This window comes from Equus caballus, chromosome X (genome assembly GCF_041296265.1).
Source record: "Equus caballus isolate H_3958 breed thoroughbred chromosome X, TB-T2T, whole genome shotgun sequence".
NCBI classification, from domain to species: Eukaryota; Metazoa; Chordata; class Mammalia; order Perissodactyla; family Equidae; genus Equus; species Equus caballus.
The window spans coordinates 143,297,676-143,324,165 of record NC_091715.1 but is presented as its reverse complement, the minus strand read 5'-3'; the positions used below and the strand labels follow the sequence as shown (position 1 = coordinate 143,324,165).

The following is a 26,490-nucleotide window of genomic DNA, read 5'->3' as shown; positions in this document are numbered from 1 at the left end:
TGGCTGTTGAGTCTGTCAGAACTTGCCTGTACTTTAGCCCCCCTTCCAGCTGGAGGCCTGACTTATACCTGAGCCCAGTACCTTCCATGCCTCAGCAGCCTGCTCAGCACTCTCTTCTGCCTGCATCTGCCCATAGCAGCCAGGCTTCAGATGCAACTCTACCTGGCTACCACCTAAGCTAGTCACCTCACTGCCTTGCACTTGGGTTCAGATAGAACCTCATGCTGGTTTTGCCAGGTAAATCTTAGAGGACAAGACACTCCTGCCCCGCTGACCACCAGCCCAGTGGGGTCCCTTTAGAGATCTCATGTACCTCATTGTCCACTGTGGTAGGTTGAACAATGGCCCCCAAAGAAGTCTGTGTCTTGAGGGGAAGGTGATGTGATGAGGGAAGCAGAGGTTGGAGTGATGGACTCTGAAGGTAGAGGAAGGGGCCATAAGCCAAGGCTTACAGATGGCCACTTGAAGCTGAAAAAGGCAAGAGAATGGGTTTTCCTCTCAGAGCAACCAGCTCTGCTGACACTTTGACTTTATCTCAGTGAAACCGATGTTGGACTTCTGCCCTCCACAACTGTAAGAGAATAAATTTGCATTGTTTTAAGACACTAAGTTTGTGGTAATTTGTTACAGCAGCCACAGAGAACTCATACATCTAGTGTTCCCATTCAGTGCATGCGCAAGGGGCCCAGGCCACTCAGGATTACCCTGGGAGAGTGGAAGGCTATTGGGGAAAAAAACACTGGGCTAGAGGGCTGCCAGCCTGCGGTTGAGACCCAGCTCTGCCCCAACCAGCTGTGTGTCTTGAGAAACACCTCCCCACTCAGGACTTTGAGCTTCCCTGTACAAAGTGGGGATCATAATAAACAGCTTTGTTGTGAGGATCAAAGGAGAGAACACCAGTCCATGTGTCTGTCCATCCATTTATTTGGGAATATGCTGGCTGAGGAGGTGCTAAACAAAGGCCAACATTCTGCCCTCTTCCCCAGAACCCTGCTTCTGCCATCTTGCCTGGCATTCATCTGTAGCCTTTTCTCCAATCCCCTCCTACCAAAACCACTCAACAAACCCAGAGTATCCATAGCGTGACTAGCATTGTCTGGGTCAGGAGCTGGAGGGGTCCCCAAAGTCTAAGAAAATCTGGCCTTGAGAAGGCCACAATCAAAGAAGACTGTGGAGGGGAAGATGAAGGAAGGATACGAGTTTCATAAACAGGACGTGAAATCTGCTTTGGGCACAAGTGTACCACCAACTGGGATGGCGCTCTCTGCTTCATGCTGAAGCATCTCTCTGACTGCCTAGCCCGGTTATAATGAACAGTGATTCTTTCATTAATGACTACCTCTCCCTCCCTTGCTGGACCATGAGCTTCATGAGGGCTCTTGTCTAGATTGTTCACCACAGTGCCCCCGCCCCTAGCACAAGGCCAGTTACACAGGAGGAGCTCAGTAAGACAAAGGGAAGGCTCTAATTTAGGTCCACCATCATTTGGAATCTTCTATGATCAATGGAGACACCATCTAGGCATGCTGGTGTTGGAAGGTTCTAGTGTCTCCCAACATGCCTCTTTTCTTTCTCTCCATTCCTAACTGTCTATTTGTGCTCTTTGAGCCCTTCATGGTGGAGAGCCTTGGATCAGAGCCTGGGTCCCTTCCTCCCCACATGGGTACCTTTGCTGTGTTAGGCTGCCTGATCTAGATGGGGAACATGGAGTGCACTGGCCTGGGGGATCAGGAGTCTGTGGTCTAGCCCTGGCTCTGCTAACTGCAGGAGTGCCCTTGGCCACGGCTTCTTCTCTCTGGGGCTCCCACAGCTGGTCAATGTAGGTGTTGGTGGCTTTTGCCTCTAAACGCCCTTCCAATAAGGTTACACTTACTGGGCACCTTCCTAGGAACAGGCACTGCACAGGACTTCAGGGACAGAGAAATGAATCAAAAGCTCCTGGCCCTTGAGAAGTGCAGTAGCTCATAGGAGAACGGGGCAGCTAAGCCGATGATTACCATATGGTTGAGGAAGTGCTTTGATGGCGATGTGGGCCAAGCTTTGTAGGAAGCCAGAAGAGAGAGACTTTCATGGGGGGAAGCTGCAAAGAAGAAACAATGTCGGACGTGAAGTTTGAAAGAAGAGGAGGCAGAGGACCGGCTCCCTGGCCTAGTGGTTAAGTTTGGCATGCTCTGCTTTGGCAGTGTGGGCTTGGTTCCCGGGTGCAGACCTACACCACTTATTGGCATCTATGCCGTGGTTGTGTCCCACATACAAAATAGTGGAAGATTGGCACAGGTGTTAGTTCAGGGACAATCTTCTTCAAGCAAAAAAGAGGAAGATTGGCAACAGATGTTAGCTCAGGGTGACTCTTCCTCAGAAAATAGATAATAAATAAATAAATAATAAACAAACAAATAAATAAAAAATATAAAAAAAAAGAAGAGAGAAGCGGAGGCTGTGGGCCCAGCAGGACCAGATATGCCGAGGCAAGCTGTACAGAGGAGAATGCAGCTGAGGAGTCGCGAGGAGCTTGTAAGCTAGCTTGTTGGGGTTGGGTGGAAAGGCAAGGCAAGGCAAGTCGCATTGAGAGGTATTTCAGTTCAGCCGAAGGGCGAACTTTCTACCAGCAAGGGCTGTCTCACACAGCAAGGAGAGAAGAAGCCTAGAGCTCCTTGTCAGTGGATAGAAATGCACATCAGAGCTTGCAGGGCTGTGGCCAAAGGCCTCAACCCTTCCTGTCCTGTCTGCCAAGCCAGCCTGGAACATGGGTTCCAGTCCTTCCCTGCTTTGGAGTCATGACCTCCACAGATGGAACAGGTGGCCACAGGTACCTCCTGGTCCAGGAACACCCACAGACGGGGATGCTGATGAGGCCTAGGAGCTCCTCTCTGGCATCTGCTCCCTCAGCTTGTCTCTCCTGTCTCCTCCCTCCAAAGTGGGCTTCCCCACAGTTGTTGGCCCCCACCTCGCTGGTTCAAATTTTGGACCACAGACATCTTTGAAAGCTGATGACAGCTACGTGCCCTCTCCTGCCAAAAGACATACTCACAGATGCCCCAAAGGCTGCGTCCAGTTTATGGGGTTCAAAAACCTCCCAAACCCACACAAAAATGCCCGGCCTGGAAGCTCTGTCCCCCACTTGTTGGGCTGTTTCCTTTTTTTGCTGCTGTTACTCTAGGATTCCAGGCCAGCCAGTTGGTTACCTGGCTTTCTTGAGCACCCACTCTGTGCTGTGAGGACACTGGTTGGTTCTGTCTTTGAAGAGCTCCTGGCCTGGTGGCCGTGAAAGAAAGCACAAGAAGGATTACGCTAAATGAGGCAAAGACTGAGAGCCACAGGCTGGGAGCTCAGAGAAAAGAGATGATTTCCAGTTGGGTTAGGGTAGGCTTTTTGGTGGAAAGGGAGCTGGCCATTCTGGACCTGGGGACACATGGGAGAGAGGACATTGCAGGCAGCTAGAACAACCTGAGCGAGGGGATGGATGACAGGGAATGAGCAGTTTGGCTGGAGCACGGCAGGTGTGAAGCCCAGTGGAAGCAGCCGGAAAGGGGCTGGGCACAGGCCATGATGGATTGGCTGCAGAATGTGTTCAGGAGAAAATTGGGACCCACTGACGTGTTTTTGGCAGAGGAGAGGCAGGATCCAGGCCTGTTTTAGGAAGGATACCCTGGATGTGCGTAGAGGCTGGATCGGAGGAGGCAAACAGATCAGCCTGGCTGTCCCAGGACACCTGACCCAGGTGCAGACGGGGCCAGGGGCTGAACTAGGTCAGCACCAATGGGGAGGAAAGAGGGCCTGAAATGAGAGCTCTCCCCAGTGAACATGCTGAACTGTCCCCAAGCTGGAGAGAACTGCCTTCTCTTCGGCCAGATTCTACAGACCGATGTGCCACAGGGGAGAGGTGCAGGCCTGGGGTGGTTCTCAAGGAGGCATTTTCGGGAGGTGTGCTGCAAGGCTGTGAGGAACGAGTCGGGGTGGCCCAGGGATTTGGGCCTGTGAACAGGGCAAGTTCAGTCTTGCAGTGGCCGAGGTGAGGTTCCAGTTGGGCTCAGTGATCTGGTGGGAGGCCACTTCAGTGATTCAGAACCATCAGTGGGGCTTGTGAACAGAGTGCCGGGCCCACGCCTAGTCAAGTCCCAGTTCAGTAGGTCTGGAGGGCAGGCCAATAGTTTCTAACAAGTTCTCAGTGGGGTGCCATAGGTGTGGGTCAGGAATGCAGGACAGAGGAAGGAGCAGTGGCAAAGGCCCTTGCTGGGCAGGTGGGGAGGGTGGCCCTTTGCCCCCTGGGGCTCAAGGTCTGTCTAGAGAGCTCCCCAAGCCACCTAATTAACTTTCACCTTTCTGACGTGAGCTGACACTGCTTCCTTTGTAAACCTTCTGTGGCTGTTGTGCCCCCTTTCCACCTGGGCCAGGTTCACTCACAGCCTGCTCTCCCTCCCATAGCATCCCACACTTTTCCTTTCTGGAACTTGTCCGTTTCCAATCATGTACTGATTTGCATGGCCCTACTAGAAATGTCAGCTCCAGGCCGTGCCCAACAAATGTGTAAAATGAACAGCTGAACAAAATGGGTGAGCAGAGAAGACATTCCCTGAGAAAGTAGAAGCTAGGAAGGAATTGGACAGGCTGGAGTTACACAAGAGACATCTTTTGTTGAGGCAGCTGTTAGCATTTTCCCAGGAAAGCTGGGAGGCCGAAGCCCAGGGCATTAGTCCTTGGTGCTCCTCAGCAACGTCTGCCAGCCTCCCTTTTCCAGGCCTGAGACCCTCCTCCCAGCAGCTCTGAAAACTTCCCCTCCACGCCGGCCTCCTCCCTCTCTCACCCCTCACAGGAAACGAGAACTGACTCCTGTCCAGGCGCTTCCACTTAAGACTTAATTTCTATTGCCGTGGCTGCCTCATTGCTTGGACTCTGGTTACTTCGTATCTGCTCTCAGGTTCTACGTAGGGTGGCCAGGATGTTTCTTGATTTTTGCCCTCCATTGCTTAAACGGTCAATGGTTTCCCATGCCTACAGGATAAAGTTCAGCCCCCTTGGCTTGGCATCCAGGGGGCATCTTGACCTGCCTACCTCTTCAGGCCAACTGACCTCCCACTGCTGCATGCCCCCCCACCCCAAGCCAGGCTGGTCACCTCTGTCCTTCACTGAGTCTGAGAAGACAATACACTGCTAATGAAACTATGACAAGCCACTGACTGTGAACCTGACCTTTTAGCCTGAAATGCCACCTAGGGGTCTGCCCCTACTATCCATCCTTCGAGGTCCAACTCAGTGCTATCACCTGCTCCAGGGAGGCCTTTCTGACAGTCTTGGCTGGAAGCCATGTCTCCTTCCTCTGAACTTATACCACCTTGTCTCCAGTGGTGTATCATTTCCTGCCTGGTATTATAGGGGCTTTTGAACTATCTTAACTGCCCTATTCTAAGTGCCTCGGGGGCAAAGACCGTGTTTTATTTGTTTGTGCCCTCTGCCCCATCAGCTTAGCGCTGTCTCCTCTGGTGGGGGTGATGCTGCACGCACAATATCTTCACTTTATTCCAGTCTCCCCAGCAGCCTCCCCACCCTTGGACAAAGGCAGAGGAGAAAACAGAAGTCTTTACAATTACATTTCAATTCGTGTGAGAAGAAATCAGGTTCTGTAGAAAGAACATCACCAGAAGAGGCAGATCGCTGAATCATTATATGTGCTATGCCTTTCAGAAATTGGCCTGAAGGGTCTATGAGCAGGAGCTACAGGGAGGTAGCCCATCTCGGGGAGTTTCTACCCGAACTCCAAGCAGATAGAGGCTCTCTTCTCCCTGACCTTTTCAATGGCTTACTGTGAACCAGTGCGACATCCCGTGTTAGGAGGAACTAAAGAGCTGAAATAGCATGCCACTGGGGCAGACCACCACCTTACCACAAAAAAGGACAACGGGACTCCGTTGATAAAGAGAAATGTGTCCATGAAACAATGTTTTATGAACAAACAATGCAGGGAAGTACGCAGCTGTACCTGACAGAGAACTTGCAAGCATGTAAGGAGGTGCAGTCCTTTCCCCCTGGGGACTCCGCAGGGAGGGCTACAGCTATTTAAGCTTTTTGAGTTTTTGCTCTAAACTCTATTTGAAATGTACATTTGAAGTCTCACCATGTGTTTATAACTTCTACTTTTCTTCAAGGCTAGTTGTGATGGTTCCCATGGAAATAAATCTAGTTCCCCATCCTCAATTAGCAAATGGGTTGTGTCTTCCCTATAGCTTCCTTGATTATGTACAAGGACACGGGAATGATAAGGAACCTAGGAGAGAGGGGAGTGCATGGGGGGGAGGATGGAGAGGGAGAGAGAATGCAAAACAGTAGCCTGTGAAACTTCGTGCTTTAAGAAATCCAAATCCAGTCCTCTGAAGGAAGAAATGTCTACTGTTTTTGTCACACTTGCGGTCACGGAAGGGTTGGGTGTGTTCTCATCTAACTGGCAGGAGACCTAAGCTCAAAAAAACTCATTTGGGGGTTAGTTTATTGGCCCACAGGGGAGAGAGTTAGCAGCGGGGGAATGCATTGAGAGGGCCCAGTCTCCAGGTGCCTCACTCGACCTTCCGCAGGTGGTGAAAACTCTGCACAGTCCTTTCCACAGCCTCATCCATGGTGACCAGGGGCCGGTAGCCCATGAGCTTTTTGGCTCTCTCGCAGCTGTAGTAGTGGAATGTGCCGGCCAGTGCGACCCGCATCGGTGTGAAAGTGGGCTGGAGCTGGATGAGAGGACTGATTACTGTCACCAAGAGGGACAGCAGGACGGCCAGGTAGTAGGCCACCCAGTAGGGGATGTGGTACTTGGGGGCCTCGTAATTGAGGCCTGTCAGGATGCGGGACAGGAACGTCCAGAAAGGGATGGGTTCATCATTGGTGATGTGAAATGCCTGGAGAGAGAACAAGAAGTTAGAAACTGCTCCCCAGCTGGAGGGGTGAGCAGGCTGTGCTTGGAATACAGAGCTCAGCCGCAAGCTGCTGGCTCAGCCCAGGACCAGTATTTTGGGACACCAGTGGCCACTCCCTGCCTGCCCACCCCAGTTGCTGTGCAGGGCTGCTCCAAAGTGAGGTGGATAGTAAGCCTAGGTAGAGTGCAGCATTTCACATGGTCCTCAAATCCATCAATGTCAGCTGGCGGCAGAGCCACCTTTTTTTTTTTTTTGTGAGGAAGATTGTTGCTAAGCTAACATCTGTGCCCATCTTTCTCTATTTTGCATGTGGGACGCTGCCTCAGCATGGCTTGATGAGCAGTGTATAGGTCTGCACCTGGGATCCGAAACTGCAAACCCGGGGCCACTGAAGCAGAGCATGTGGACTTAACCACTACATCACCGGGCCGGCCCCTAGAGCCACTTTTTCGATGTGCAGCTATGGGCAGCTTTAAGGTCTAGAGAGGGAAGGTGAGGACAGTTTCATCTATGGGCCAGGATTCTCAGTGAAGGTTAGACTGCACTTGGGAAGGCATGTTTGTTAATTTAACTTAATAATTGTGTTAATCATGGTAAAACTTATCTTCTTATCCTCAGATGCAACAAACAGGTCATATTACATTTCTCAAATGTGCTGTGACATACCCACCCTCCCCCCACCACCCTAAGAGTTACAGGAGTGGGAAAATGGCAGGGGTCCAAGAGAAAAAAATGAGGCCCAAATTGGGGGATTCCAAAGGTAGGAGTGAGAAGCAGGGAAAACGGGGGCCCTAGGAGCAGAAGGAAAGGGCAAGGGAGCCCGAGGGTGCTCTCTTTTCTCTGCATCAAAGCTGACCACCTCCCACATGCCCACTCAGCCCACCAGGTGCCAAACACCAGGAGATTCAGATACATCCATCCCTCTGGGTGGTGAGAGGTGTGAGCATGGGTAGGTGATGAGGGAGAAAATGGAGACTTCTGGAATGACTGGGAGAACAGGTGAGTAGCAGGCACCCCGGCCAACATACATGGGACCCTGCCAGGAGTAGCCACGGCCACAGTGGGTAGCCAGGTCACGTGACATGGAGAACCGGGTCCTGAATCTCTATTCAACCCCAGCTCATCGGCTCCGGAGTCAGGATGCCCCAAGCGATGTGGTGCTGTGATGACACCACACTCCCTACCAGAGAGGCTCAACATTGGCCCACTGGGACACTAAAGCAGGTCTGCCAGGATGCAGGACCATGGAGACAATTTGCCAGTGAATCCAATCACAGGGAGAAGAAATCCAGACGGGCAAAAGTGCAGGGGTAGGATGTGGCAAGCCAGCCACCGGTGAGCTGGGAGAGGCAGGCACCTTACCTTCCCACCCAAGGTCGTGTCTTGGGAGAGGTGCTCTGCAGCCAGGATGTGTCCGTGGACCACGTTCTCCACGAAGGTGAAGTCCACCAAGTTCTTGCCGTTTCTGCGGGCGTACAGGGAATGGTTCCATCATGCTGGGAGCACTCAGCTGCATGCCCAGTGGGACCCCAATACATGGAACCAGGGCTGCTCCCTAGTCTCAGCATTCAATAGGCTGCTACCTGGAGAATGGCTGCTATCTGCCTTGGCAACGCCAGTCCCTGGCGCACCTGGATATCTGTGACAGTTAAAGATGTACAGGGGGCCAGGGTTCCTGGGGCCCTCAGGGGCAGTGGGATAGGTAAGAGCCAACCAATGAATCTGAAAGCCTGGTGCCCTGCCTGCCCTACCCCAGCGTGGCCAACACTGGTGCTGTCTGCTCTGGGCTCTAATCTGGGTAGCAGCTCTTCAGCTCCTTCCAGGATACCCTTGAGTTCATGCCTTGCTCTGGCCTCACACTTTCCTATCATCTCTTTCTAATCCCTCAGAGCAATAAGGCAGAGCGGCAAGGAGGCCAAGCAAGAGGCAAGGAGGCCAGGCGGCAAGGTACAAAGATAAGCGGGGGAAACACAGGGAGAAAAGGAAGGAAGGAAGAGAAGGCGTACTGGGGAGATGGCTACACTCTGTCACCACCTGCAGAGGTACCTCCACCTGCACTTTCCTCGAGGATTGTTATTAGTACCTCCACCTGCCTTCCTAGATGCAAGGAAAGTCGAGGGCCTGGCCCTTGACCTGGGCCAGTCTTTCGCCTCTGAGCCTGTTTCCTCAATTTCCAAGCAGGGACACAAATATTTTCCCAGCCTACCTAAGAGGGTGTACTGGGTTGATTAAGGTCCTCCCAAAATTCATGGCCCCTGGAACCTGTGAATATGACCTTATTTGGAAATAGGGTCTTTACACATGTAATCAAGTTAAGATGAGGTTGTACTGGAGTAGGGTTAGTCCTAAATCCAATGGGTGGTGTCCTTATAAGAAGAGGGAAATTTGGACACAGACAAATAGGGAGAAGGCCATGTGAAGATGGAGACAGAGATGGAGTGATGAATCTACAAGCCAAGGAACGCCAAGGACTGCAGCCACCACCTGAGCCAGGAGAAAGGCCTGGGACAGCTGTTCCCTCAGAGTCTCCAGAAGGAGCCAACCCTGGCCTGGGACAGCTGTTCCCTCAGAGTCTCCAGAAGGAACCAACCTTGCCCATACCTTGATCTTGGACTTCTGGCCTCCAGCACTAGAAGAGAATCCATTTCCGTTGTTTTCAGCCCCCCAGTTTGTGGACTATAGAGGGCAGTGAAGAAGCCCACATAAGAAAAGCGCGGACAAAGTGCTCTCTGAACGTGACTGATGCCTGCTGCAGCAGGTTCAGGGAGGCACGGAGAAGAGCAACCGACCTACCCAATCACAAACTTCATCTTGCCCTTCTGGGCTGCTTCGATGAGGATGGGGACCAGCTGGGGGTCCCTTGGGCCGAAAATGCCATGAGGGCGGATGGCTGTGGTTAAGAAATTCCTCTCTGGATCATTGGCGCCCAGGACGGCCTGTAGGAGAGAAGGAGTGTGTCCACTGCAGACGGCGCAGCACCCGGGGAGCAGCACCTCTCACAGGGGACACGGACGTCGCCTGCTGCCTTGGGCTGAAGACCATCGGTGACCAGTATGATTCTGGGCTACTTCTCTATGCCATTCCCCAGCACTAAGCTCAACATGTGCAAACGCAGGAGAGACAGCTGGGTCAAACCAGCACAATCAAACAGAAAAGCCTGGGTCTGGGTTCAAAGACTAAAATGCACAAGAGCAGCCAGGGGAACGTGAGCCTTGGCAGCAGTCTGTGGAAAAGATCTGCGGGTTCCGGCTAATGAGTTAGCTGTGAGCTTCCAGTGAGGCTGCCGCCAGCAAAGGGGCTCCTCATTAAAGCTCCATGTGTCGAGTGTGCTTTTCCACCAGTCCTGGGGTGTTCAGGTCAGTTCTGAGTACCACCTCCTACGAAGGGATTCTGATGGATCCAAGTGGGCTAGGAAGAAGGGACTGAGAAGGTGAAGGGTCTGGGAGAAGCAGGGCAGAGACTGGGGAGCTAAAGAGATGAGCCAACACAGGGGAAGTCCTCAGAGCAGCGCCTAGTAGCTAGTAAGTGCTCAAGAAGGGGCAGCCACTATTCCCGTTATCCACTGTCAGGAAGAGAGGAAAGATGGGTTCTGTGTGGCTTAATGGACGAACCAGAACTTATGGGCTTAAAGTACAGAGAAACAGGTTTTGCCTCAAAAGCAACAAAACTTTCTGAAGAATTTGTTATGTCATTGGCAAAAATAGGGAACATGACAGTACCTCCCCTGATGGGGCTGTGTGCCCATTAAACGAGATGGCCCACGTCAACTGTTTCAGTAAGTGTACGCTTGATAAGCATAGTTATTCTGTCACCTCACCTAGGATTTCTACTCTATGGTGGCACAATTCTTTAAATGTTTTGGTCCCACTGAATTTAAGCTACTTGTTGATTGAGTTTATAATGATGGGAGCAACCCAACAATGGAGAAGCAGTCTCGCAAGAGATTCCCAGAGCTGCCCCTCCTCTTCCTGCCAGGTCTCTGGTCCCCATGGCAATGGAGGAAATGACTAGATAAGCCTTCAAATGCCCTCTGACAAGGCTCATCTCTGTTACTAAAGAGAAGAGAGTTGAAAGAGTCCTAGATCAACACCACATTCCATTCATTATCAGTCAGGAGGTCTGAAAGGCAACAGTGAGCTAATGTGCACCAACCGCGGCTGACAGGAGGTCCCAGGAGGGTCACGGCTGGAGGCGTTCACAGGCTTTGCTTACTTCCAGTTGAGCACTCAAAAGTCAATGCAGGCAAGACACCGACGGCCTGAGCCAAGGCTGCCACTTGGAGCTCCTGAGCCCAGAGGGTGCGAGTCCCAGGAGCCTTGGATGAGAGTGCACAGGGCCCAGCGGAAGCTTCAGTGCTCCCTGGGTCAAGTCTAAGATGGTGGCAGCTCTGTGAGGCTCTCTGCACTCCAAGGAGCAGAATGGCAGAGAGAGGATTGGCGCTTGCAAAGGCCAGGCCTCCACCCCCTGGACTGGGAGGCCCTCATGTCTCCCTGCAGACGAGCTCTTCTGGGACCTTCTGAGCTGGAGTAATAGCAAACACCTGGGAGGTAGCTGGCTCTCAGGCAGTGCAGGGGATTCAGGTCAATTTGGTGCTAAGCTCTGGTTTAATGTATGCTGGCTGCAAAAGGAAACCTCAGTGGGTGTGACATGCTGCAAACACCTACAGCAGGAAACTCACAGCTACCCAGCTAAAGCAAGCTGGCTGTGGCCGATGAGCATCCATGGCCTCCAGGTGAGGATGTCCCCTGGATAATATTCTCTCTGTATGGTAGACCTGGAGCTAGCTGCTGGCAGGAGCCCTGCAGTCTGAAGGCTTGGTGCCCGTTAACCCAGACTGCTGCTAAAACCAGGTGCTCCCTGGCAAAGCCGGTTTGCCAAGTGGAAAAGTACTCTTCCTTAAAACAAAGCAATATCCTTCTATTGTTTAATTTAAAAAAAAGGGAGGGGGACAAGAGTGCCACTAGGAAGGAGTTTTCAAATGAAAACACACTCGTGTGTTAAGCCCAAGTTCTGCCTGCACGCTTTGGACCATCATAAATTGCCTGGATTTCTGATTTCTATAGCACCTGAGTAAGCTTGTATGGTGCAGAGGTTGAGCGCAGGCCCTGGAGCTAAACTGCCCGGGTTTAGCCACCTACTAGCTGCACAACCTCAGGAAGGTACATTAAGCTATTTTGTTATTATTTTTAAAATTGAATTTCATCCACAAATTTTACTTCCCAAGTTAGCTACCTAGGCCTCAGAATACTAACTTCATATGTTCTTAAGACTCTAAACCCTTCAGATGTTCACAGAACTCGCTTGTCACTCACTCCACCAATTATCAGGTACGCACTCTCTCCTGTAAGATCTTCGTCTCCGTGTAGTAGTCAATGGGGTTCACGGCATAAGGGAGGTCTTCGGTTCCATTCTTGATGTCGACGCCCTCAAAGATGACACTGGCACTGCTGGTTAAAATGAGTTTCTGGCAGAGGAGAAAGGAAGATTAAAAAAAAAAACGAGTCAGGAATCATCACTATTTAAACACTCTGATGGCCACCTAAGAAAGAAAATCAAACAGCACCTGTTCATGACCCTCATATGCAAGGCATCACACAAGTTATTTATTGCAATGCCTTCACTTTTCAGGCCTTTCTAGAATAATCGAAAGACCACTATGTTTTGCAGCTACATGGATTTGAGACACACTATGGTACTGCATTCTAAAACAGTGGATTTCACATTTTTTTTCTCTTCCACACAGCTGAGGGATAGGACAGACTTCCATCCTCCATGATTACCTCACTATGGGAGTGACTCTCCATGTGGGAAGGAGAGCCCACAAACTTCGAGCGAGGGAGTCTGTCTGAAAAAGACCCCTGGTGATTCTGATACAAACCCTGGCATGTCAGCACATGTATGCATGCACACACCCACTGGAGAAATGCTACTTGAAAGGAAGATGCTCCCCAGCTTGCAGCCCTCTGGTTAAGGGCAGCTCATCCAACACTGAACATCAGTAGCTCCAATCATATCTTTATGATTGGACCGGAAGTCCAATCATAAACTTGCATGCAACATTGTACTGGAAGTCCTAGCCACGGTGGTAGGATAAGACAAACAACAAGGCATAATGATTTGGAAAGAAGAAACCAAACTACCACCATTCATAGATGTTGGAAACGTCTACATAGAAAACACCATGAACATACAGAAAATATTAGAGTTTAGCAAAGTTGCGAAGTACAGAATCAATATACAAAAATTAATTAATTAATATACAAAAATTAACTGTTCATCTGCATTAGCAATTGAAAATGTAATAGGAAAGATAGTATTTCAATAACCAAAAATGAGGTATATAGGAAAAAATTTAACAAAAGATGTGTAAAACCTTTATGAGATAAAGTATAAAACTCTATTGAAAAGCATTAAAGAGAGATAGAAATATTACATATTTATGGGTGGGAAGACTCAATATCAGAAAGATGTCAATTTTCTCCCAAATTACCTTTAAGTTTGATGCAATTACAATAACAATGCCAACAGGCTTTATCAAGGAACTTGATAGCTGATTCTAAAATGTTGATGGATGAGCAAAGGGCTAAGATTAGCCAGGCATTCGAATTCTGAAGAACATGGCTGGGGAGTGACTTGTCCTACCACATACTGAGAGTCATCCTGAGGCTTACTTAGTGGCACAGCACAGTGGCACGGGCACAGACAGAGACCAGCAGAGAGGGAAAGAGAGCCAGGAATAGACGCATGCAAGGCACCAGCACCTGAGACCTGCTGGCTGGGGTGCTGAACAGTGGGGAAAGAACGAATCACACAGTAAATGGTGCTGAACAACAAAAGATTCAATCTCTACCCCAGACTATATGCAAACATAAATTCCTGGTGGATTAAAGATTTAAATGTGGGAAGTAAAATTTTAAACCTTTGAGGAAAAAAAAACCACATTAAACAATCTTGATCTCAGTGTTGGGAAATGTTCCCTAAATACAACACACAAAATGATTTCCAGCACTGTCACCCACTAAGCTATCCTGCCACTTCCATGAATGTAGTGGAGCTACATATATCAAGATGGATAAATCTCAAAAACATAATGCTGGGGACAAAAGCAAGTTGCAGGAAGATACATTCAATATGATATCATTTTTATACAATTTTATAATATGCATCCCAAGACCTTATACTGGCTGCACATGGGGCAAATAGAAATAAACCCACATTCAGAAGAGTGGTCCTTGTGGGTGGGGACGGGCAGCAACGGCAGCAAGGATGGGTGCACATGGGGCTTCAACTCTACCAGTGATACTGTTCTGTAAATGCTGTGATGAGAGTACTGAGACTAGATTATTCTTGAATCTTTTCTGGATGCCTGAGATATTCCATTTAAAAAAACAGCAGCAGTGTAATTCACCAGCTCCATTTATACAAGCACAGTAGAGAGTAGGGAGTCTGGCATTTGGCACCAGAGGGTCTGATTCGAATCCCACCTCTTTCACTTACTAGCAAAGAGACATCACTTAGCCTTCAAAACCTGGTTTCTCACCTATTAAATGATATTAGTAGCTCCTGGTTACCTAACGAGAGGCAAATCAGGTGACAAATGCAGGGCAAAGTGTCTTGCCATTTGCAAAGTATAAGGGGTCCTTACCAGGATAACTGATCTTTTCCAGGGCACGGAGCCCAGAAAAGCTCTTTCCTGGCCTGTTCTTGGTGGGCTGGCTGATGATGCTGGGGCGGGCTGACGGCACCAGGGACTGCTGGGACCTAAAGCCCCTGGCTCACTTTGCATGCATCACTGTGAGGGCGGGGTGCCTGGCTGACAGGGAGCTGTTTTGTCCAGTGGCTGGTGCCCCATAAAGGTGATCCTGAGAACCAGGATTTATAACAACACAGCAATTTATGACATTGTGGAAATTCGGATCCCCTCGGGTCTGAGTTATAACAGGTTTCTATTGGCTAAAAGTAAATACAGTTTGTTTTTCTTTGAAAATATAAGCAAGGTCAGGAAAATAGCATGGCGGTTCCTTAAAAGGCTAAACAGAATTACCATGTGATCCAGGAATTCCACTTCTGGGTATTTACCCAAAAGAATTAAAAGCAGAGACTGGAACAGATATTTGCACCCTCATGTTCACAGGGGCATGATTCACAGTCGCCAAAAGGCGGAAGCAACCCAAGTGCCCATCGACAGGTGAACGGATGAACAAAACGTGGTCCATCCACACAATGGAATGCTGTTCCGCCTTAAAAGGAAGGACATTCTGACCTGTGCTACAACCTGGATGGACCTTGGGGACATCATGCTATGTGAAATAAGCCAGACACAAAAGGACAGCTGCTGTATGATTCCATCTGTATGAGGTCCCTAGAGAAGTCAGATTCATAGAGACAGAAAGGAGGACGCGGGTGACAGTAGGTAGTGGTTCATGGGGACAGAGTTTCAGCTTGGGAAGATGGAAGGTTCTGGGGATGGATGGTGGGGATGGCTGCGCAGCAATGTGAATGCACTTGATGCCCCTGAACTGTAATCTTAAAAATGGTTAAAAAGGTAAATTTGATGTTGTCTATATATTTTACCACAATTAAAAATTTAAGCAATATTTTACATTTTGTAGCTCTTTGAGTAAAGAGTAATACTAAGCCTTAGGGTCCTCAGATGGTCTATTCAGATGCAGTTGGAATATTACATCTCAAACTGGCCCAGCAGCTCCTAGGGCTTAATTTATAGGATCGTTGTAATACTTTAGGAAGCAAGCCTGGCTAGGCCCAGGAAGAGAGCAAGAACCCTGGCCCCCATACACTTAGAAAGGGCCATCACATGTTCCTGACAGCACTCACTCCAGCTTTCCCCTTACCTGAACCCCAGCCTCTTTACAAGTTTCAATGACATTCTTGGTGCCAATGTGATTCACTCTATAAAAGAGCTCCTTGTCGTTACTGGATGGTGAGGGTGATGCACAGTGGAAAACTGTGCTTACTCCTTTCAGAGCTGGGTACAGATCCTGGAAAAGCAAACGAAGACAAAAAGATCATTCCTGCTCTAGGCAAGGAAACAGCCTCCTCCCATTCCTCCTCTCCAATCCATAGGTGGAGCTGTCTTGCCCTTTTATAAGTCTACAATTAACACGGAAATACATTCTCATTGTAAAAGATTCAAACAATACAGAAGTACATGGGATAGAAACCATGTTGTCCCTTTAATCGCCTCCTTCCCGTTAACTGGTCCCTAATAAAAAAACTGGTTTGGGACATGAGAAGCCTGTGGGATCCAGAAAGAGGCAACACCTGTGCCTCTGTGCCCCACTTGGGGGGGCGGTGGTGGGGGAACAATTCAAGGCACCTGGGGAAAAAAACTCCTGGGGAAGAGGAGCTCACAGGTACAAATTATGAATCATATGAACAAGTCCCACACCATGAAAGACGGTGTAAATGGCCAATACACAGGAGTACTTCTGTCTGTGAAACGAGACGGAAAACAGCAACCTGAAAGGGACTGAAAATAGGGACGTTTAATTTACTGCTAAAGGAGCCAGGGCTCCTGAGAGCAATGACTTATTGCTGATCCGGGGTAGGAAAACGACAAGATGAGCCAGAAAACCCCATCGGAGCAGAAAGGAAGGAAGCTAGTCAAGACTCCTGGGGTCCTGTTAAAAGGACTCAAGAGCCAACTTGAAGAGACTCTCACTGGCCAAAGAAGGGAAAATTTGATCACCAGTAAGAACAAGAATTCCTTCTGCAAACTGGTAAATAAACAGTAAGAGTCAAGCATTGAACCTGCATAAGGTACAAACATTTGAGCTAAGAAACAAAGAATGATAGCATGTCCTATTTTGCAAAACCTTAATTAAGCAATAAGATCTAGGAATGGTCATCAATAGATGCTAATATTACCAAAAGAAAGACAACCATGAATTATGCGCCTAGATTCACTTATTATTAGTATTTTGCCACAATTTTCTCCATGTAGATACACACAGACATACTATTTCTTTTTCTGAAACCATTCGAGAGGAAGTGGCAGACATCGTGCCGCTTGGCCTCTAAACTCTTCACCAGGCATCTCCTAAGAACAAAGACACCCTCCTAAGTGACCACAAAATAATCAAATGCAAGAAACGTAACAGATGGGGACACTCTTATCCAATAATTAGTCTATATCCAAATTTCCCCAGTAATGTCCCCTATAGCTGTTTTTACATTTGGATCCAGGATCTAATCATGGATCACACACTACGTATTTAGTCCTCACATCTCTTCTGTCCCTTTGAATCTGGAACAGTCTCCCTATCTTTCCTTTGTTTGTCTTTCCAGGTCAGTTATTTTAGTGTGTCCTCAGTTTGGATTAGTCTGTTTCCTCATTAGATTCAGGCTTCATACTCTGGCAAGAACATGCCTTCTTGGGCATCACCTCAGGAGGCACAAGATGGCACTTTGTCCCATTGGTGGTGAGGTTGACACTGATCACTTGATTAAGGTGATGCCTGTCAGACTCTGGCCATCAAGAAGGTGTCTTTCCCCCCGTAATTAAAAAATAATCCGTGGGGTGATCATTTGAGACCGTGTAAAAATCTTACTCCCCAGCAACCTTCCACCGATTGATTCCAGCATTCAGCGACGATCCTTGCCTGGAACCTTTATTAATGTACTGGGTGCAAAATGGTGAAATTCTAATTCTAGTGTTCTTTTTACTTTTATTAGTTGGCATTCCTTTGTAATGTAGAATTTCCCCTTCATCCACCCTAATTTTTCTTTTTAGTATTTCTATAGATGCATAGATTCTTTTTTTATTCAATGCATTCTAATCTACTACTATTATCTTTTTCAAGGCTCAAAATGCTCAAAATGTCTCAAATTTGGCCAGTGGAGGCTCCTCAAGTTGGTTCCTGTGTCCTTTTGACATGTTCTCATTAGTTTTGGGGCACTTTGTTAATTTTGTCCTAAGAAAATGTCCCAGGCTCACCTTGTACTACCCCCGCCCCAGAGTCCTGAATAGGCTATCTTCCCAAGGATCCCTGGTTCCTTTTATGGGCAATTGGGTATAGAAATCAAAATCTGAGCAATAAGTGTACTTATTGCTATTGGGGTATCAATCCATGATGCCCCAGAGGGAAAAACTGAACTAGAGTCAGATCCAGCCTTTAATCCTCCAGAAATATAATACGAGGCACAGATGTGACTTTACATTTTGTAGTAGTCACATTAAAAAGGTAAAAAGAAACAGGTGAAGATAATTCTAATGTATTTTAATATAATATACCCAAATGTTATCATTTCAACATGTAATCAATATAAAAATTATTAATAAGTTATGTACATTCCCCATTTCTGTACTAAGTCTGCCTTATGGACAGCTCAGTCCCCTGATCTACCAGTCTGCAGGAAATACTGGAGGACAGAGGGCCATGTCAAACAACACCGTGGGGATCCAATCTGCAAAATGCAAACCATGGGAAATGGTACAGGACAATAAACATGATTTCTAAGAAGCATCAGTAGTCAACAAACAAACTAAAGTTTAAAAATGTGAAGAGGAACTTATAAATTAAAAGAGACAAACATTTTAATCAACTGCAATGTTTTGACCTTTTTGGTTCCTTATTTGGAAAGACAACTATACAAAAACATTTATGAGACATTCAGGGATATCTGAACACTGGCTGGAAATTAAGGAATTGTCAATATGTTTTATGTGTGGTCATGGAATTGCATTTTTTTTTTTGTGAGGAAGACTGGCCCTGAGCTAACATCTATTGCCAATCTTCCTCTTTTTGCTTGAGGAAGATTGTCACTGAGCTAACATCTGTGCCAATCTTCCTCTACTTTGTATGCGGGACACTGCCACAGCATAGCTTGATGAGCAGTGAGTAGGTCTGCACCCGGGATCCAAACCCATGAACCCCAGGCCGCCAAAGCAGAGCATGCGAACTTAACTGCTGTGCCACTGGGCTGGTCCCTGGAACTGCATTTTTTAAAAGGATCCTCATCTTTTAGAGACAAATACTGAAATATTTACAGAAAAAGATGATATGATATCTAGAATTGGCTTCAAAATAGTCTGAGGGTGGGTGGGGATATAGATGAAACAAAACTGGCTGTGAGTGGATACAGAACAGAGGAAATCTATAAAATATTACAAAGACAGAAAGAGAAAGAACACATGAAAGAGAGACCAAAAGACATGTAGAATATAATGAAAGACTCTACCGTATGTCCAGTAAGGCTTCCAGAAAGACAGAAAAGAGAGAATGGGGTAGAGTCAATATTTGAAGAATTCTCCAGAAATGAGGAAGGACATGAGTCCTCAGATTTCAAATGCTCATTAAATATTGAGTAGGATTTTAAAAAAACCCTTAAACTCAGACGTACAACATATTCTCTACAGACCATAAAAAATAAAAAAGAAAATCCTGGGGCCGGCCTGGGGGCACAGTGGTTAAGTTCGCATGTTCCACTTTGGTGACCCAGGATTCGCTGGTTTAGATCCCAGGCGTCTAGCTACCCACCACTTGTCAAGCCATGCTGTGGAAGGCATCCCACATATAAAGTAGAGGAAGATGGGCACGGATGTTAGCTCAGGGCCAGTCTTCCTCAGCAAAAAGAGCAGGATTGGTGGCAGATGTTAGCTCAGGGCTAATCTTCCTCAAAAAAAAAAAAAAAAAAAGAAAGAATGAAAAAAGAAAATCCTAAAGCCACAAGAAGAAAACCAGATGACCTACAAAGGAACGATGACCAGACTGAGTGTTGGGGGAATAACTGTGAACCTGAAACTCCACCCTCGGCCAAACTAGCGTTTATGAGTGAGGGTGAAATAAAGACATTTTCAGGCAGACAAGGACTCAGAAAGTTTCTTGCCCCTAGATATTCACTGGGGGGAATGCTAAAGGAAATGCTTCAGCAAGAAGAGAAAGGAACCTGGAAGAAAGAAATGGGATACAAGAAGTACTGATGAGTGAAGAATTCAGGCATACGAGACACAAAATGTAAGGACTGACATTAAAACACATTTCTAAAGTCCATGCCTGGCTTGTCCTTCACCCTCTTCATATCTTCCCTAGCTTCGACTTCACGATCCATCAGCAGAATCTTTGCCTTGCCCCTCTCTCCCTTTATCCAACTGGCCTGGCAAACTCTGGCCCTGGTTAAGCGCCACTCTCCCCTTCTCCCTGCTGGTGCCTGAGCAGCTGAGTGTTGCTGGAGAACAACACATCACGCTAGTGGGTCTCCCTTTAAATTTGTGTTCAAGAAAATCTGCAAATAAAATACTAGCAACAATAGCATGGGAGTTGGGGTGCAGTTTTGAGGATAGTTGAAATTTGCAAAGAACTCTCATCGCCTTTGAGGGGGCACTGCAGTGATCAAGAGAGACAATGTCCTTGCCTTCATGGAGCTTACATTCTCCAGGGGCAGCGGGGGTACAGACAAACAAGTAAACACACAGGACATCAGCTAGAGCCAAGTCTTACACAGAAACCAAAAGCAGACTAAAGGAGGTCCACAGGCCCTTGCTACTTAGCATGGTGGTCAGAGATTTACAGAATTTAGCGAGCAAGTTCTGTAGCTCACACAGAGGATTCCTGCCAGAAAGAGCAGTGAGTGCAAAGGTCTTGAGGCAGAAACTTGGTTGGTGAGTTTGAGGAGCAGTAAGGAGGCCTGCGCGCCTGGAGCAGAGCAATGACGGGGAGTGTGGGACAGGCTGAGGCCAGAGAGGTAGTGCGGGCAGACCATGCAGTGCCTCGTGGGTGACTGTATGGCCTTACGTTTCCCCTAAACAGGACTAGACACCATTGGAGGCTTCTGAACAGAGGAGCACTGTGATCTGATTTACGTGTTACAGGGTGATTGCTTCAACCAGGGTGGTAACAATGGAAGGGGTAAGAAGTTGCTGGTTTGGGGATCTATTCTGAGAGTGAAGTCAACAAGTTTGCTGATGGATGGGATGGAGGGTACGAGAGAGGAAAGAATCAAGGTTGAATCTAAGGCCAAAGTAATCAGAAAGATGGGGTGGGCCATTTATGGAGATGGAGAAGACTTTAGTAGGAGTAGGTTTGCTGTCAGAGGCTAGGGGGCAGGGAACCAGGAGCTGAATTTTGGATGTGGCAAGTTTGAAATGTCTATTAGGTATCCAAATAGAGACGTCCAGCAGGCAGCTGGATAGATACAGGGCCAGGAGAGCTACGGGCTGGAGATTGCAAGCTGGGAGCTTGTCAGCTCCTAAATTGTATTTAAACTGTGAGCCGGGGTAGATTCACCATGACAAGGAGTGTGCTTGGAGAAGAAAAGAGATCCAAGAAGAAGCCCTGGATCCTGCCAAGTTTAGAAATTATAGAGATTAGGAGACTGAGAAGGGGCAATTGGTGAGGCAGGAGAAATGAAGCCAGTGGGGTGTCCTAGATGGCAAGTGAAGAAACTGTAAGACGCTGCTGAAGGTCCAGTCAGATGAGAACTGAGGCTTGGCCACTGGATCTGGTCCCCTTTGTCCCTGGTGGCTGTGACAGGAGCTGTTTGGTGAAGACCTAGCTGGAGTGTTTCTATGAGACAATGGAAGGAAGCAACCCGAGGTGGTGAGCACAAATGGCTCTTTGATCTCTGCTATAAGGGGGAGAGAGAAGTGGGGCAGCAGCTGGAGTGGGATCTCGCATCAGGGCATTTTGGCTTCTTGAGATGGGTGATACTGCAACACATCTGTGTGTCGATGGCTGTGATCTGGTAGAGAAGGATAAACCGCTGATGTGGAAGAGAAGGGGTCAGAGTCCCTACTGGAAGTGTTGAACAGGGAAGAAGGGAGGGGCTCTAGCTAGTGCCTGGAGCATTTGCAGAGATAAGGCATCCGCAGGGCGTGGACCCAGATAGGTCTGTGGATACAGGGCTGGGAGGCACTACGGGGCCACTCGAAGGCCGTGCCACGAAGAAAGAGGCAACGAGTGCGTATTTTCTCTTCCAGCCCTGTTCAGCTGCCCAGGGAGGAGGTAGAATTGGATCTAACCAGGGCTGAGGTTATACCCAGGAAGTACAACACGATGGGGAGGTTTATGTGTCTACTTGGCTGGGTTCCAATTCTGTTATTCCAGCAGATGCCACTCTAGGGGTTGCTCTGAAGACATTTTGCAGCTGTGGTTAACATTTACAATCACTTGACTTTAAGTAAAGGAGATTATCCTGGATAATTTGGGTAGCTACATCCAATCAGTTGGAAGACCTTAAGAGCGAAAACTGAGGTTTCTGTAAGAAGAAATTCTGCCTCAGGACTGCAGCATCAGCTCCTGCCTGAGTTTCCAGTCCGTCCTGTAAATTTCAGACTCGCCAGCCCCATAATCACATGAGCCAAGTCCTTGAATTAAATCTCATTCTCTCTCTTTCTCTCCCTCTTCCTCTCCCTGTACACACACACACACCCCACACACCCCTACTGGTTGTTCTTCTGGAGAATCCTGACTGATACATACAACGAGAAGAAAGGGCCAAGAGGGCTGAGGGTTATGCAGGAGAACAAGCAGGCCATGGAGTCAACGCAGTGAGGACACGCCTGAGGTGAGGGTAGTGGGGAACGGCTGGCTACGTGGGTGTGGAGATCTTAGAGGGCATGAACTGGAAAGATAGGAAGTGATGCTCAGAGCAGAGCGCTTGCACATGAGAACATGGAGAGGACACATTTGTAGGTAATGACAAGGTCCAGGTCTAGGGAATGACAATAGAAGTGGAGGCCAAGATGGGTAGGTGAGAGGAAGCCATGGTGAGGGTATCAGTAGGGTCATCTGTGTGAATACTGAACTCACCAACAATTATGACCAGGCTGACCTTAGGCAGGAGCTAAAATCACTAAGAAATGAGATGAAGTCACCTGGGAAAGGGAGTGGGTGGCTGTGGATGACTGCCACAAGGAAGGGTACTGAGGTACGTACAGTCTGCTGGTATCGTCTTCAAAGTTGTGGGGAGCTTAGGGCAGAGGGAAGTGGCAAAGACGAACAAGGAAGACTTCCACCACATCTCCAGGCCCAGAGGTGTGGAGAGAAAACAGCCTGGATTTTGAGAGGGATGCAAGGGAAGCCATATCTTTAAAATTCAAATAAAAAAATCTACGGCAAGTAACACCAAAGCCAAGAATAAGAGCCCAGGGAGAAGCTGAGGGAAGCCACCTGCAACACGTACAACACGCAAGGGATTGGCATATCAAATAGAAAGGAGTTACAGATCTGTAAGGAGAGGGTGGCCCAGAGACAAATGGGCAAAGGTCACCGGCAGGCATTTCACAGAGGAGGATCGACAAGGGCACATGACTCTAAGCCTCGCCCAGGTACCATTTCATACCCTTCAGAATGGCAACACCAAAAAGTCTGACTACACCAAGTGTTAGCAAAGACGTGGAGCAATGGGGATCCTGTCCTGCTGCCAGAGTGAATGGAAAATTGACATAGCAGCTTTGTCAAGCAATTTGGCAACATCTAATAAAATGCAAAATATTAAGACCCTTATGACATGAGTAAAGCTTGAAAACATTATGTTAAGTGAAAGAAACCAGTCACAAAAGGACAACTATTGTATGATTCCACGTACAGAAAATGTCCAGGAGAGGCACATCCACAGAGAGAGGAGGTGAGTGGTTGCCAAGGGCTGGGGGGGTAGGAGAAGAAAGGCAGAGCAACTGCTAATGGGCCTGGGGTTTCCTTTTGGGTGATGAAAATGTTCTGGAATTAGATAGTAGTGACAGTGTACAACTTTTTGACTGTACTAACAACTGCTGAATTGTGCACTTTAAAAAACGTGAAACCTATGGAATGTGAATTATATCTCAATTACAAAAAGTGAAACCCAGCAATTGCACTTTTGGATACAGACTCTGGAGCAGCAGTCGGCACGCTACAGCTGGTGGACAACTTTGTTTGTAAATAAAGTTGTATTGGTACAGCCATGCCCATTCGTTTACCTACTGACCATGGCTGCTTTCACACTAGCACAGCAGAGTAGAGTAGCAGTGACGGAGATGACAGTTATTTATTCTGAGGAGTAAGAATGTGGGTGTATGTTAAGTTCTTTCCTATAACTTCAAAAGTTTTCAAAGTAAAAAAAAAATTTTGAAACAACAATTTGGCTGGCCTCTGGGCAGGGGAAGGCTGGTGGTTTCCCTTCAGGGGCCTGTGGGAAATTGGCAAGGCTGGGTGGTCTTTACCTGTTGGCTGCAGAGGTCGCCCAGAAAGAACTGTACCCGGGGATTGTCGAACCCTTGCCGCATATCGAATACATTGACAGCATAGCCTCTTGCAAGCAACTGCTCCACCATGTGCTGTCCTAGGAACCCAGAACCCCCGATCACGGTACATTTCTTGGCCTGTGGAAAGAGAGGGATGGCAGGGTGACGAGGGTGGTGAGAAGTGGAAGCTATAAAAAGCCTGGACTCACACGTCATGAGCCACAGTAATGGCAGGTCCATCTCTGTCTATTTGAAACTCTTCTTGAGCCAACTTGGAAGCTTTACCTAATTCTGGTGTCCTATTGCCTCCTCTCCTGGGATCCGTAGGAAGGGAAGAGAGATAGCAAATGATACTGAGATAGACTTTGGCTGGACCGAATGACCCAATGCATGCTGTGTGTTTAGTGAAAGGAAAAGGAGACATCTCTAAAAGAAATTAAACTGCCTACAATCAAAACTGGACCATCTAAAAACAAACAAAAGACCCAAAAGTGATACCTTCTTGCTCCCAAACCAAAACAAAACACGCCACTCACTCAACTGACAGTGTGCACTTAAAACATCAGAAAGAAGCAAGCAGTCTCCACACTCGCAGGAGAAAGTCAGTGCCTTTTCCTCCCCGACCACTACAGGCCTGGACTGTGTGGCTTTGGGCTTGTCACCTTAGTATATTCACCTAAGACCATGTTGCCATCTGATGGGGTCTCCTGGTGAGGTTGCAGTGAGGACCGGTGAGCTGTTATACAGCTGACCCAGGGCTTTGCTTTCCCTACTTCGAGCTCTGAGCAAGTTGACAAATCAGGGGAGTGCTTTGGTATTTCCATTCCAGCCTCTGTAACATGTATACTTTCTTGGCTAAATTCCAACTCTGGTCACTGGGGCTAATGGAAGGACAGAGCACCACACGCAGGCACTTAAATAGTCGGACTCCAGGGAGTCAATGCAAGCTTGTGGCTGCTGCATGCTGAATAAGCTGGCTTCAAGTGGCCCTAAAAGAGGACCTGTGATATCCTTCCTCCCTGAGGTCTTTCTAAAACCACACCTGGGCTTCCTTAAGATGACAAACCCCCATTTTTCCTAAGCTCATGAATAATAAACCAAAGTTGGGGAGCAGAAACTAAGTTAAAGAAATTCTGTTCCTGATTAAAAACCCAACCAACCGGGGCTGGCCCCGTGGCCGAGTGGTTAAGTTCGTGCGCTCCGCTGCAGGCGGCCCAGTGTTTCGTCAGTTCGAATCCTGGGCGCGGACATGGCACTGCTCATCAGACCACGCTGAGGCAGCGTCCCACATGCCACAACTAGAAGGACTCACAACTAAGAATATGCAACTATGTACCTGGGGGCTTTGGGGAGAAAAAGGAAAAAAATAAAATCTTTAAAAAAAAAAACAAAAACAAAAACAAAAAACCCAACCAACCAATCCCCTACTTATTCCTTAAATACCTCTACAATTAAGATACACAGGAGACCCAAGGGGTGCCAGGGCCCCTTCTACAGATCTGCCCTTCCCAACCTGGTGTCCCACCTGGAAAGGCATTTTTACTGGAGTCTGGGACTGCAGCTGTAGCATCATTTGTTCAGGCATGTGTAAGCTACTGAACTAACTGGCTTCACTATTCTACCCCCTCAAATGATCTTCTCAATCCCTTCTCGTCCACGCTTTGTTTTGCTTGTTCCCACATACACATCATCAGACCAAGCTAAATCATTCACACCTTGACTGAAACTCCTAAGATTTCCCCAGGACCCAGACAACTTAAAATGCCCAAATCCCATTTGATCCCCTTCTCAGCAATCCCCCCTCCTGCCCTTGTCCCAAGTCAGTGGTCCAGGCATATGTGTTGTGTTTGTTTTTTTTTTTTTGGTGAGGAAGATTGTCTGAGCTAACATCTGTGCCAATCCTCCTCTATTTCGTATGTGGGACACCGCCACAGCATGGCTTGATGAGCGGTATGTAGGTCCACGCTTGGGATCTGAACCCATGAACCCCAGGCCACCAAAGTGGAGTGCGCAAACTTAACCACTATGCCAATGGGCCAGCCCCGCATGCGGTTTTTGAGAATAACTCCAAGCTTCCCTGCTCTGCAACCTGATTTGTCTTGGCTTACTAAAAGTTTGCCTGAGCCCAGAGAGGGTCGGAATTAGACATGTTTTGATAGCATCCCAAAGGATTTCAGATTCTCTTGTTTATATTATCTGGCACCTCTAGTTACAGCTGTTTCAAAAGGCAGAGTCTAATTTTTAGAAAAATCAAATAACCTTGCTATTATGTCCAGTGCAATTTCATTTCATGATTTTAAATGTGAGCAATCTGTATTCTCTCTGACAGAGTGATGTGGATTATTTTCTTATTTTGAAATGTTGCACCAATATTTCTTGGAATGAGTGGGCCGATGGCTATTCCGCAGA

The 26,490-nt window shown here is 47.9% G+C and overlaps 1 protein-coding gene across 22 annotated transcripts in view; it reads right to left on the bottom strand.

Annotated features, from left to right (window-relative positions):
* Positions 1-5,910: 5,910 nt before the first annotated feature.
* The window catches only part of NSDHL (NAD(P) dependent steroid dehydrogenase-like), a 30,554-nt gene continuing 9,974 nt past the window's right edge, over positions 5,911-26,490 (bottom strand). For 16 of the 22 annotated variants that reach the window (XM_005614611.4, XM_070257554.1, XM_001494793.5 and 13 more), the window contains 6 exons: positions 24,061-24,219; positions 15,752-15,898; positions 12,235-12,363; positions 9,693-9,835; positions 8,262-8,364; positions 5,911-6,881 (listed from right to left, as the gene is read on the bottom strand). In XM_005614611.4, the coding sequence (XP_005614668.1) occupies positions 6,549-6,881; positions 8,262-8,364; positions 9,693-9,835; positions 12,235-12,363; positions 15,752-15,898; positions 24,061-24,219 (1,014 nt within the window). In that variant the 3' untranslated portion in view covers positions 5,911-6,548. The remainder of the gene's footprint in view (positions 6,882-8,261; positions 8,365-9,692; positions 9,836-12,234; positions 12,364-15,751; positions 15,899-24,060; positions 24,220-26,490) is intronic. The other 6 variants (XM_005614614.4, XM_070257556.1, XM_070257559.1 and 3 more) reach the window with 1 other exon arrangement.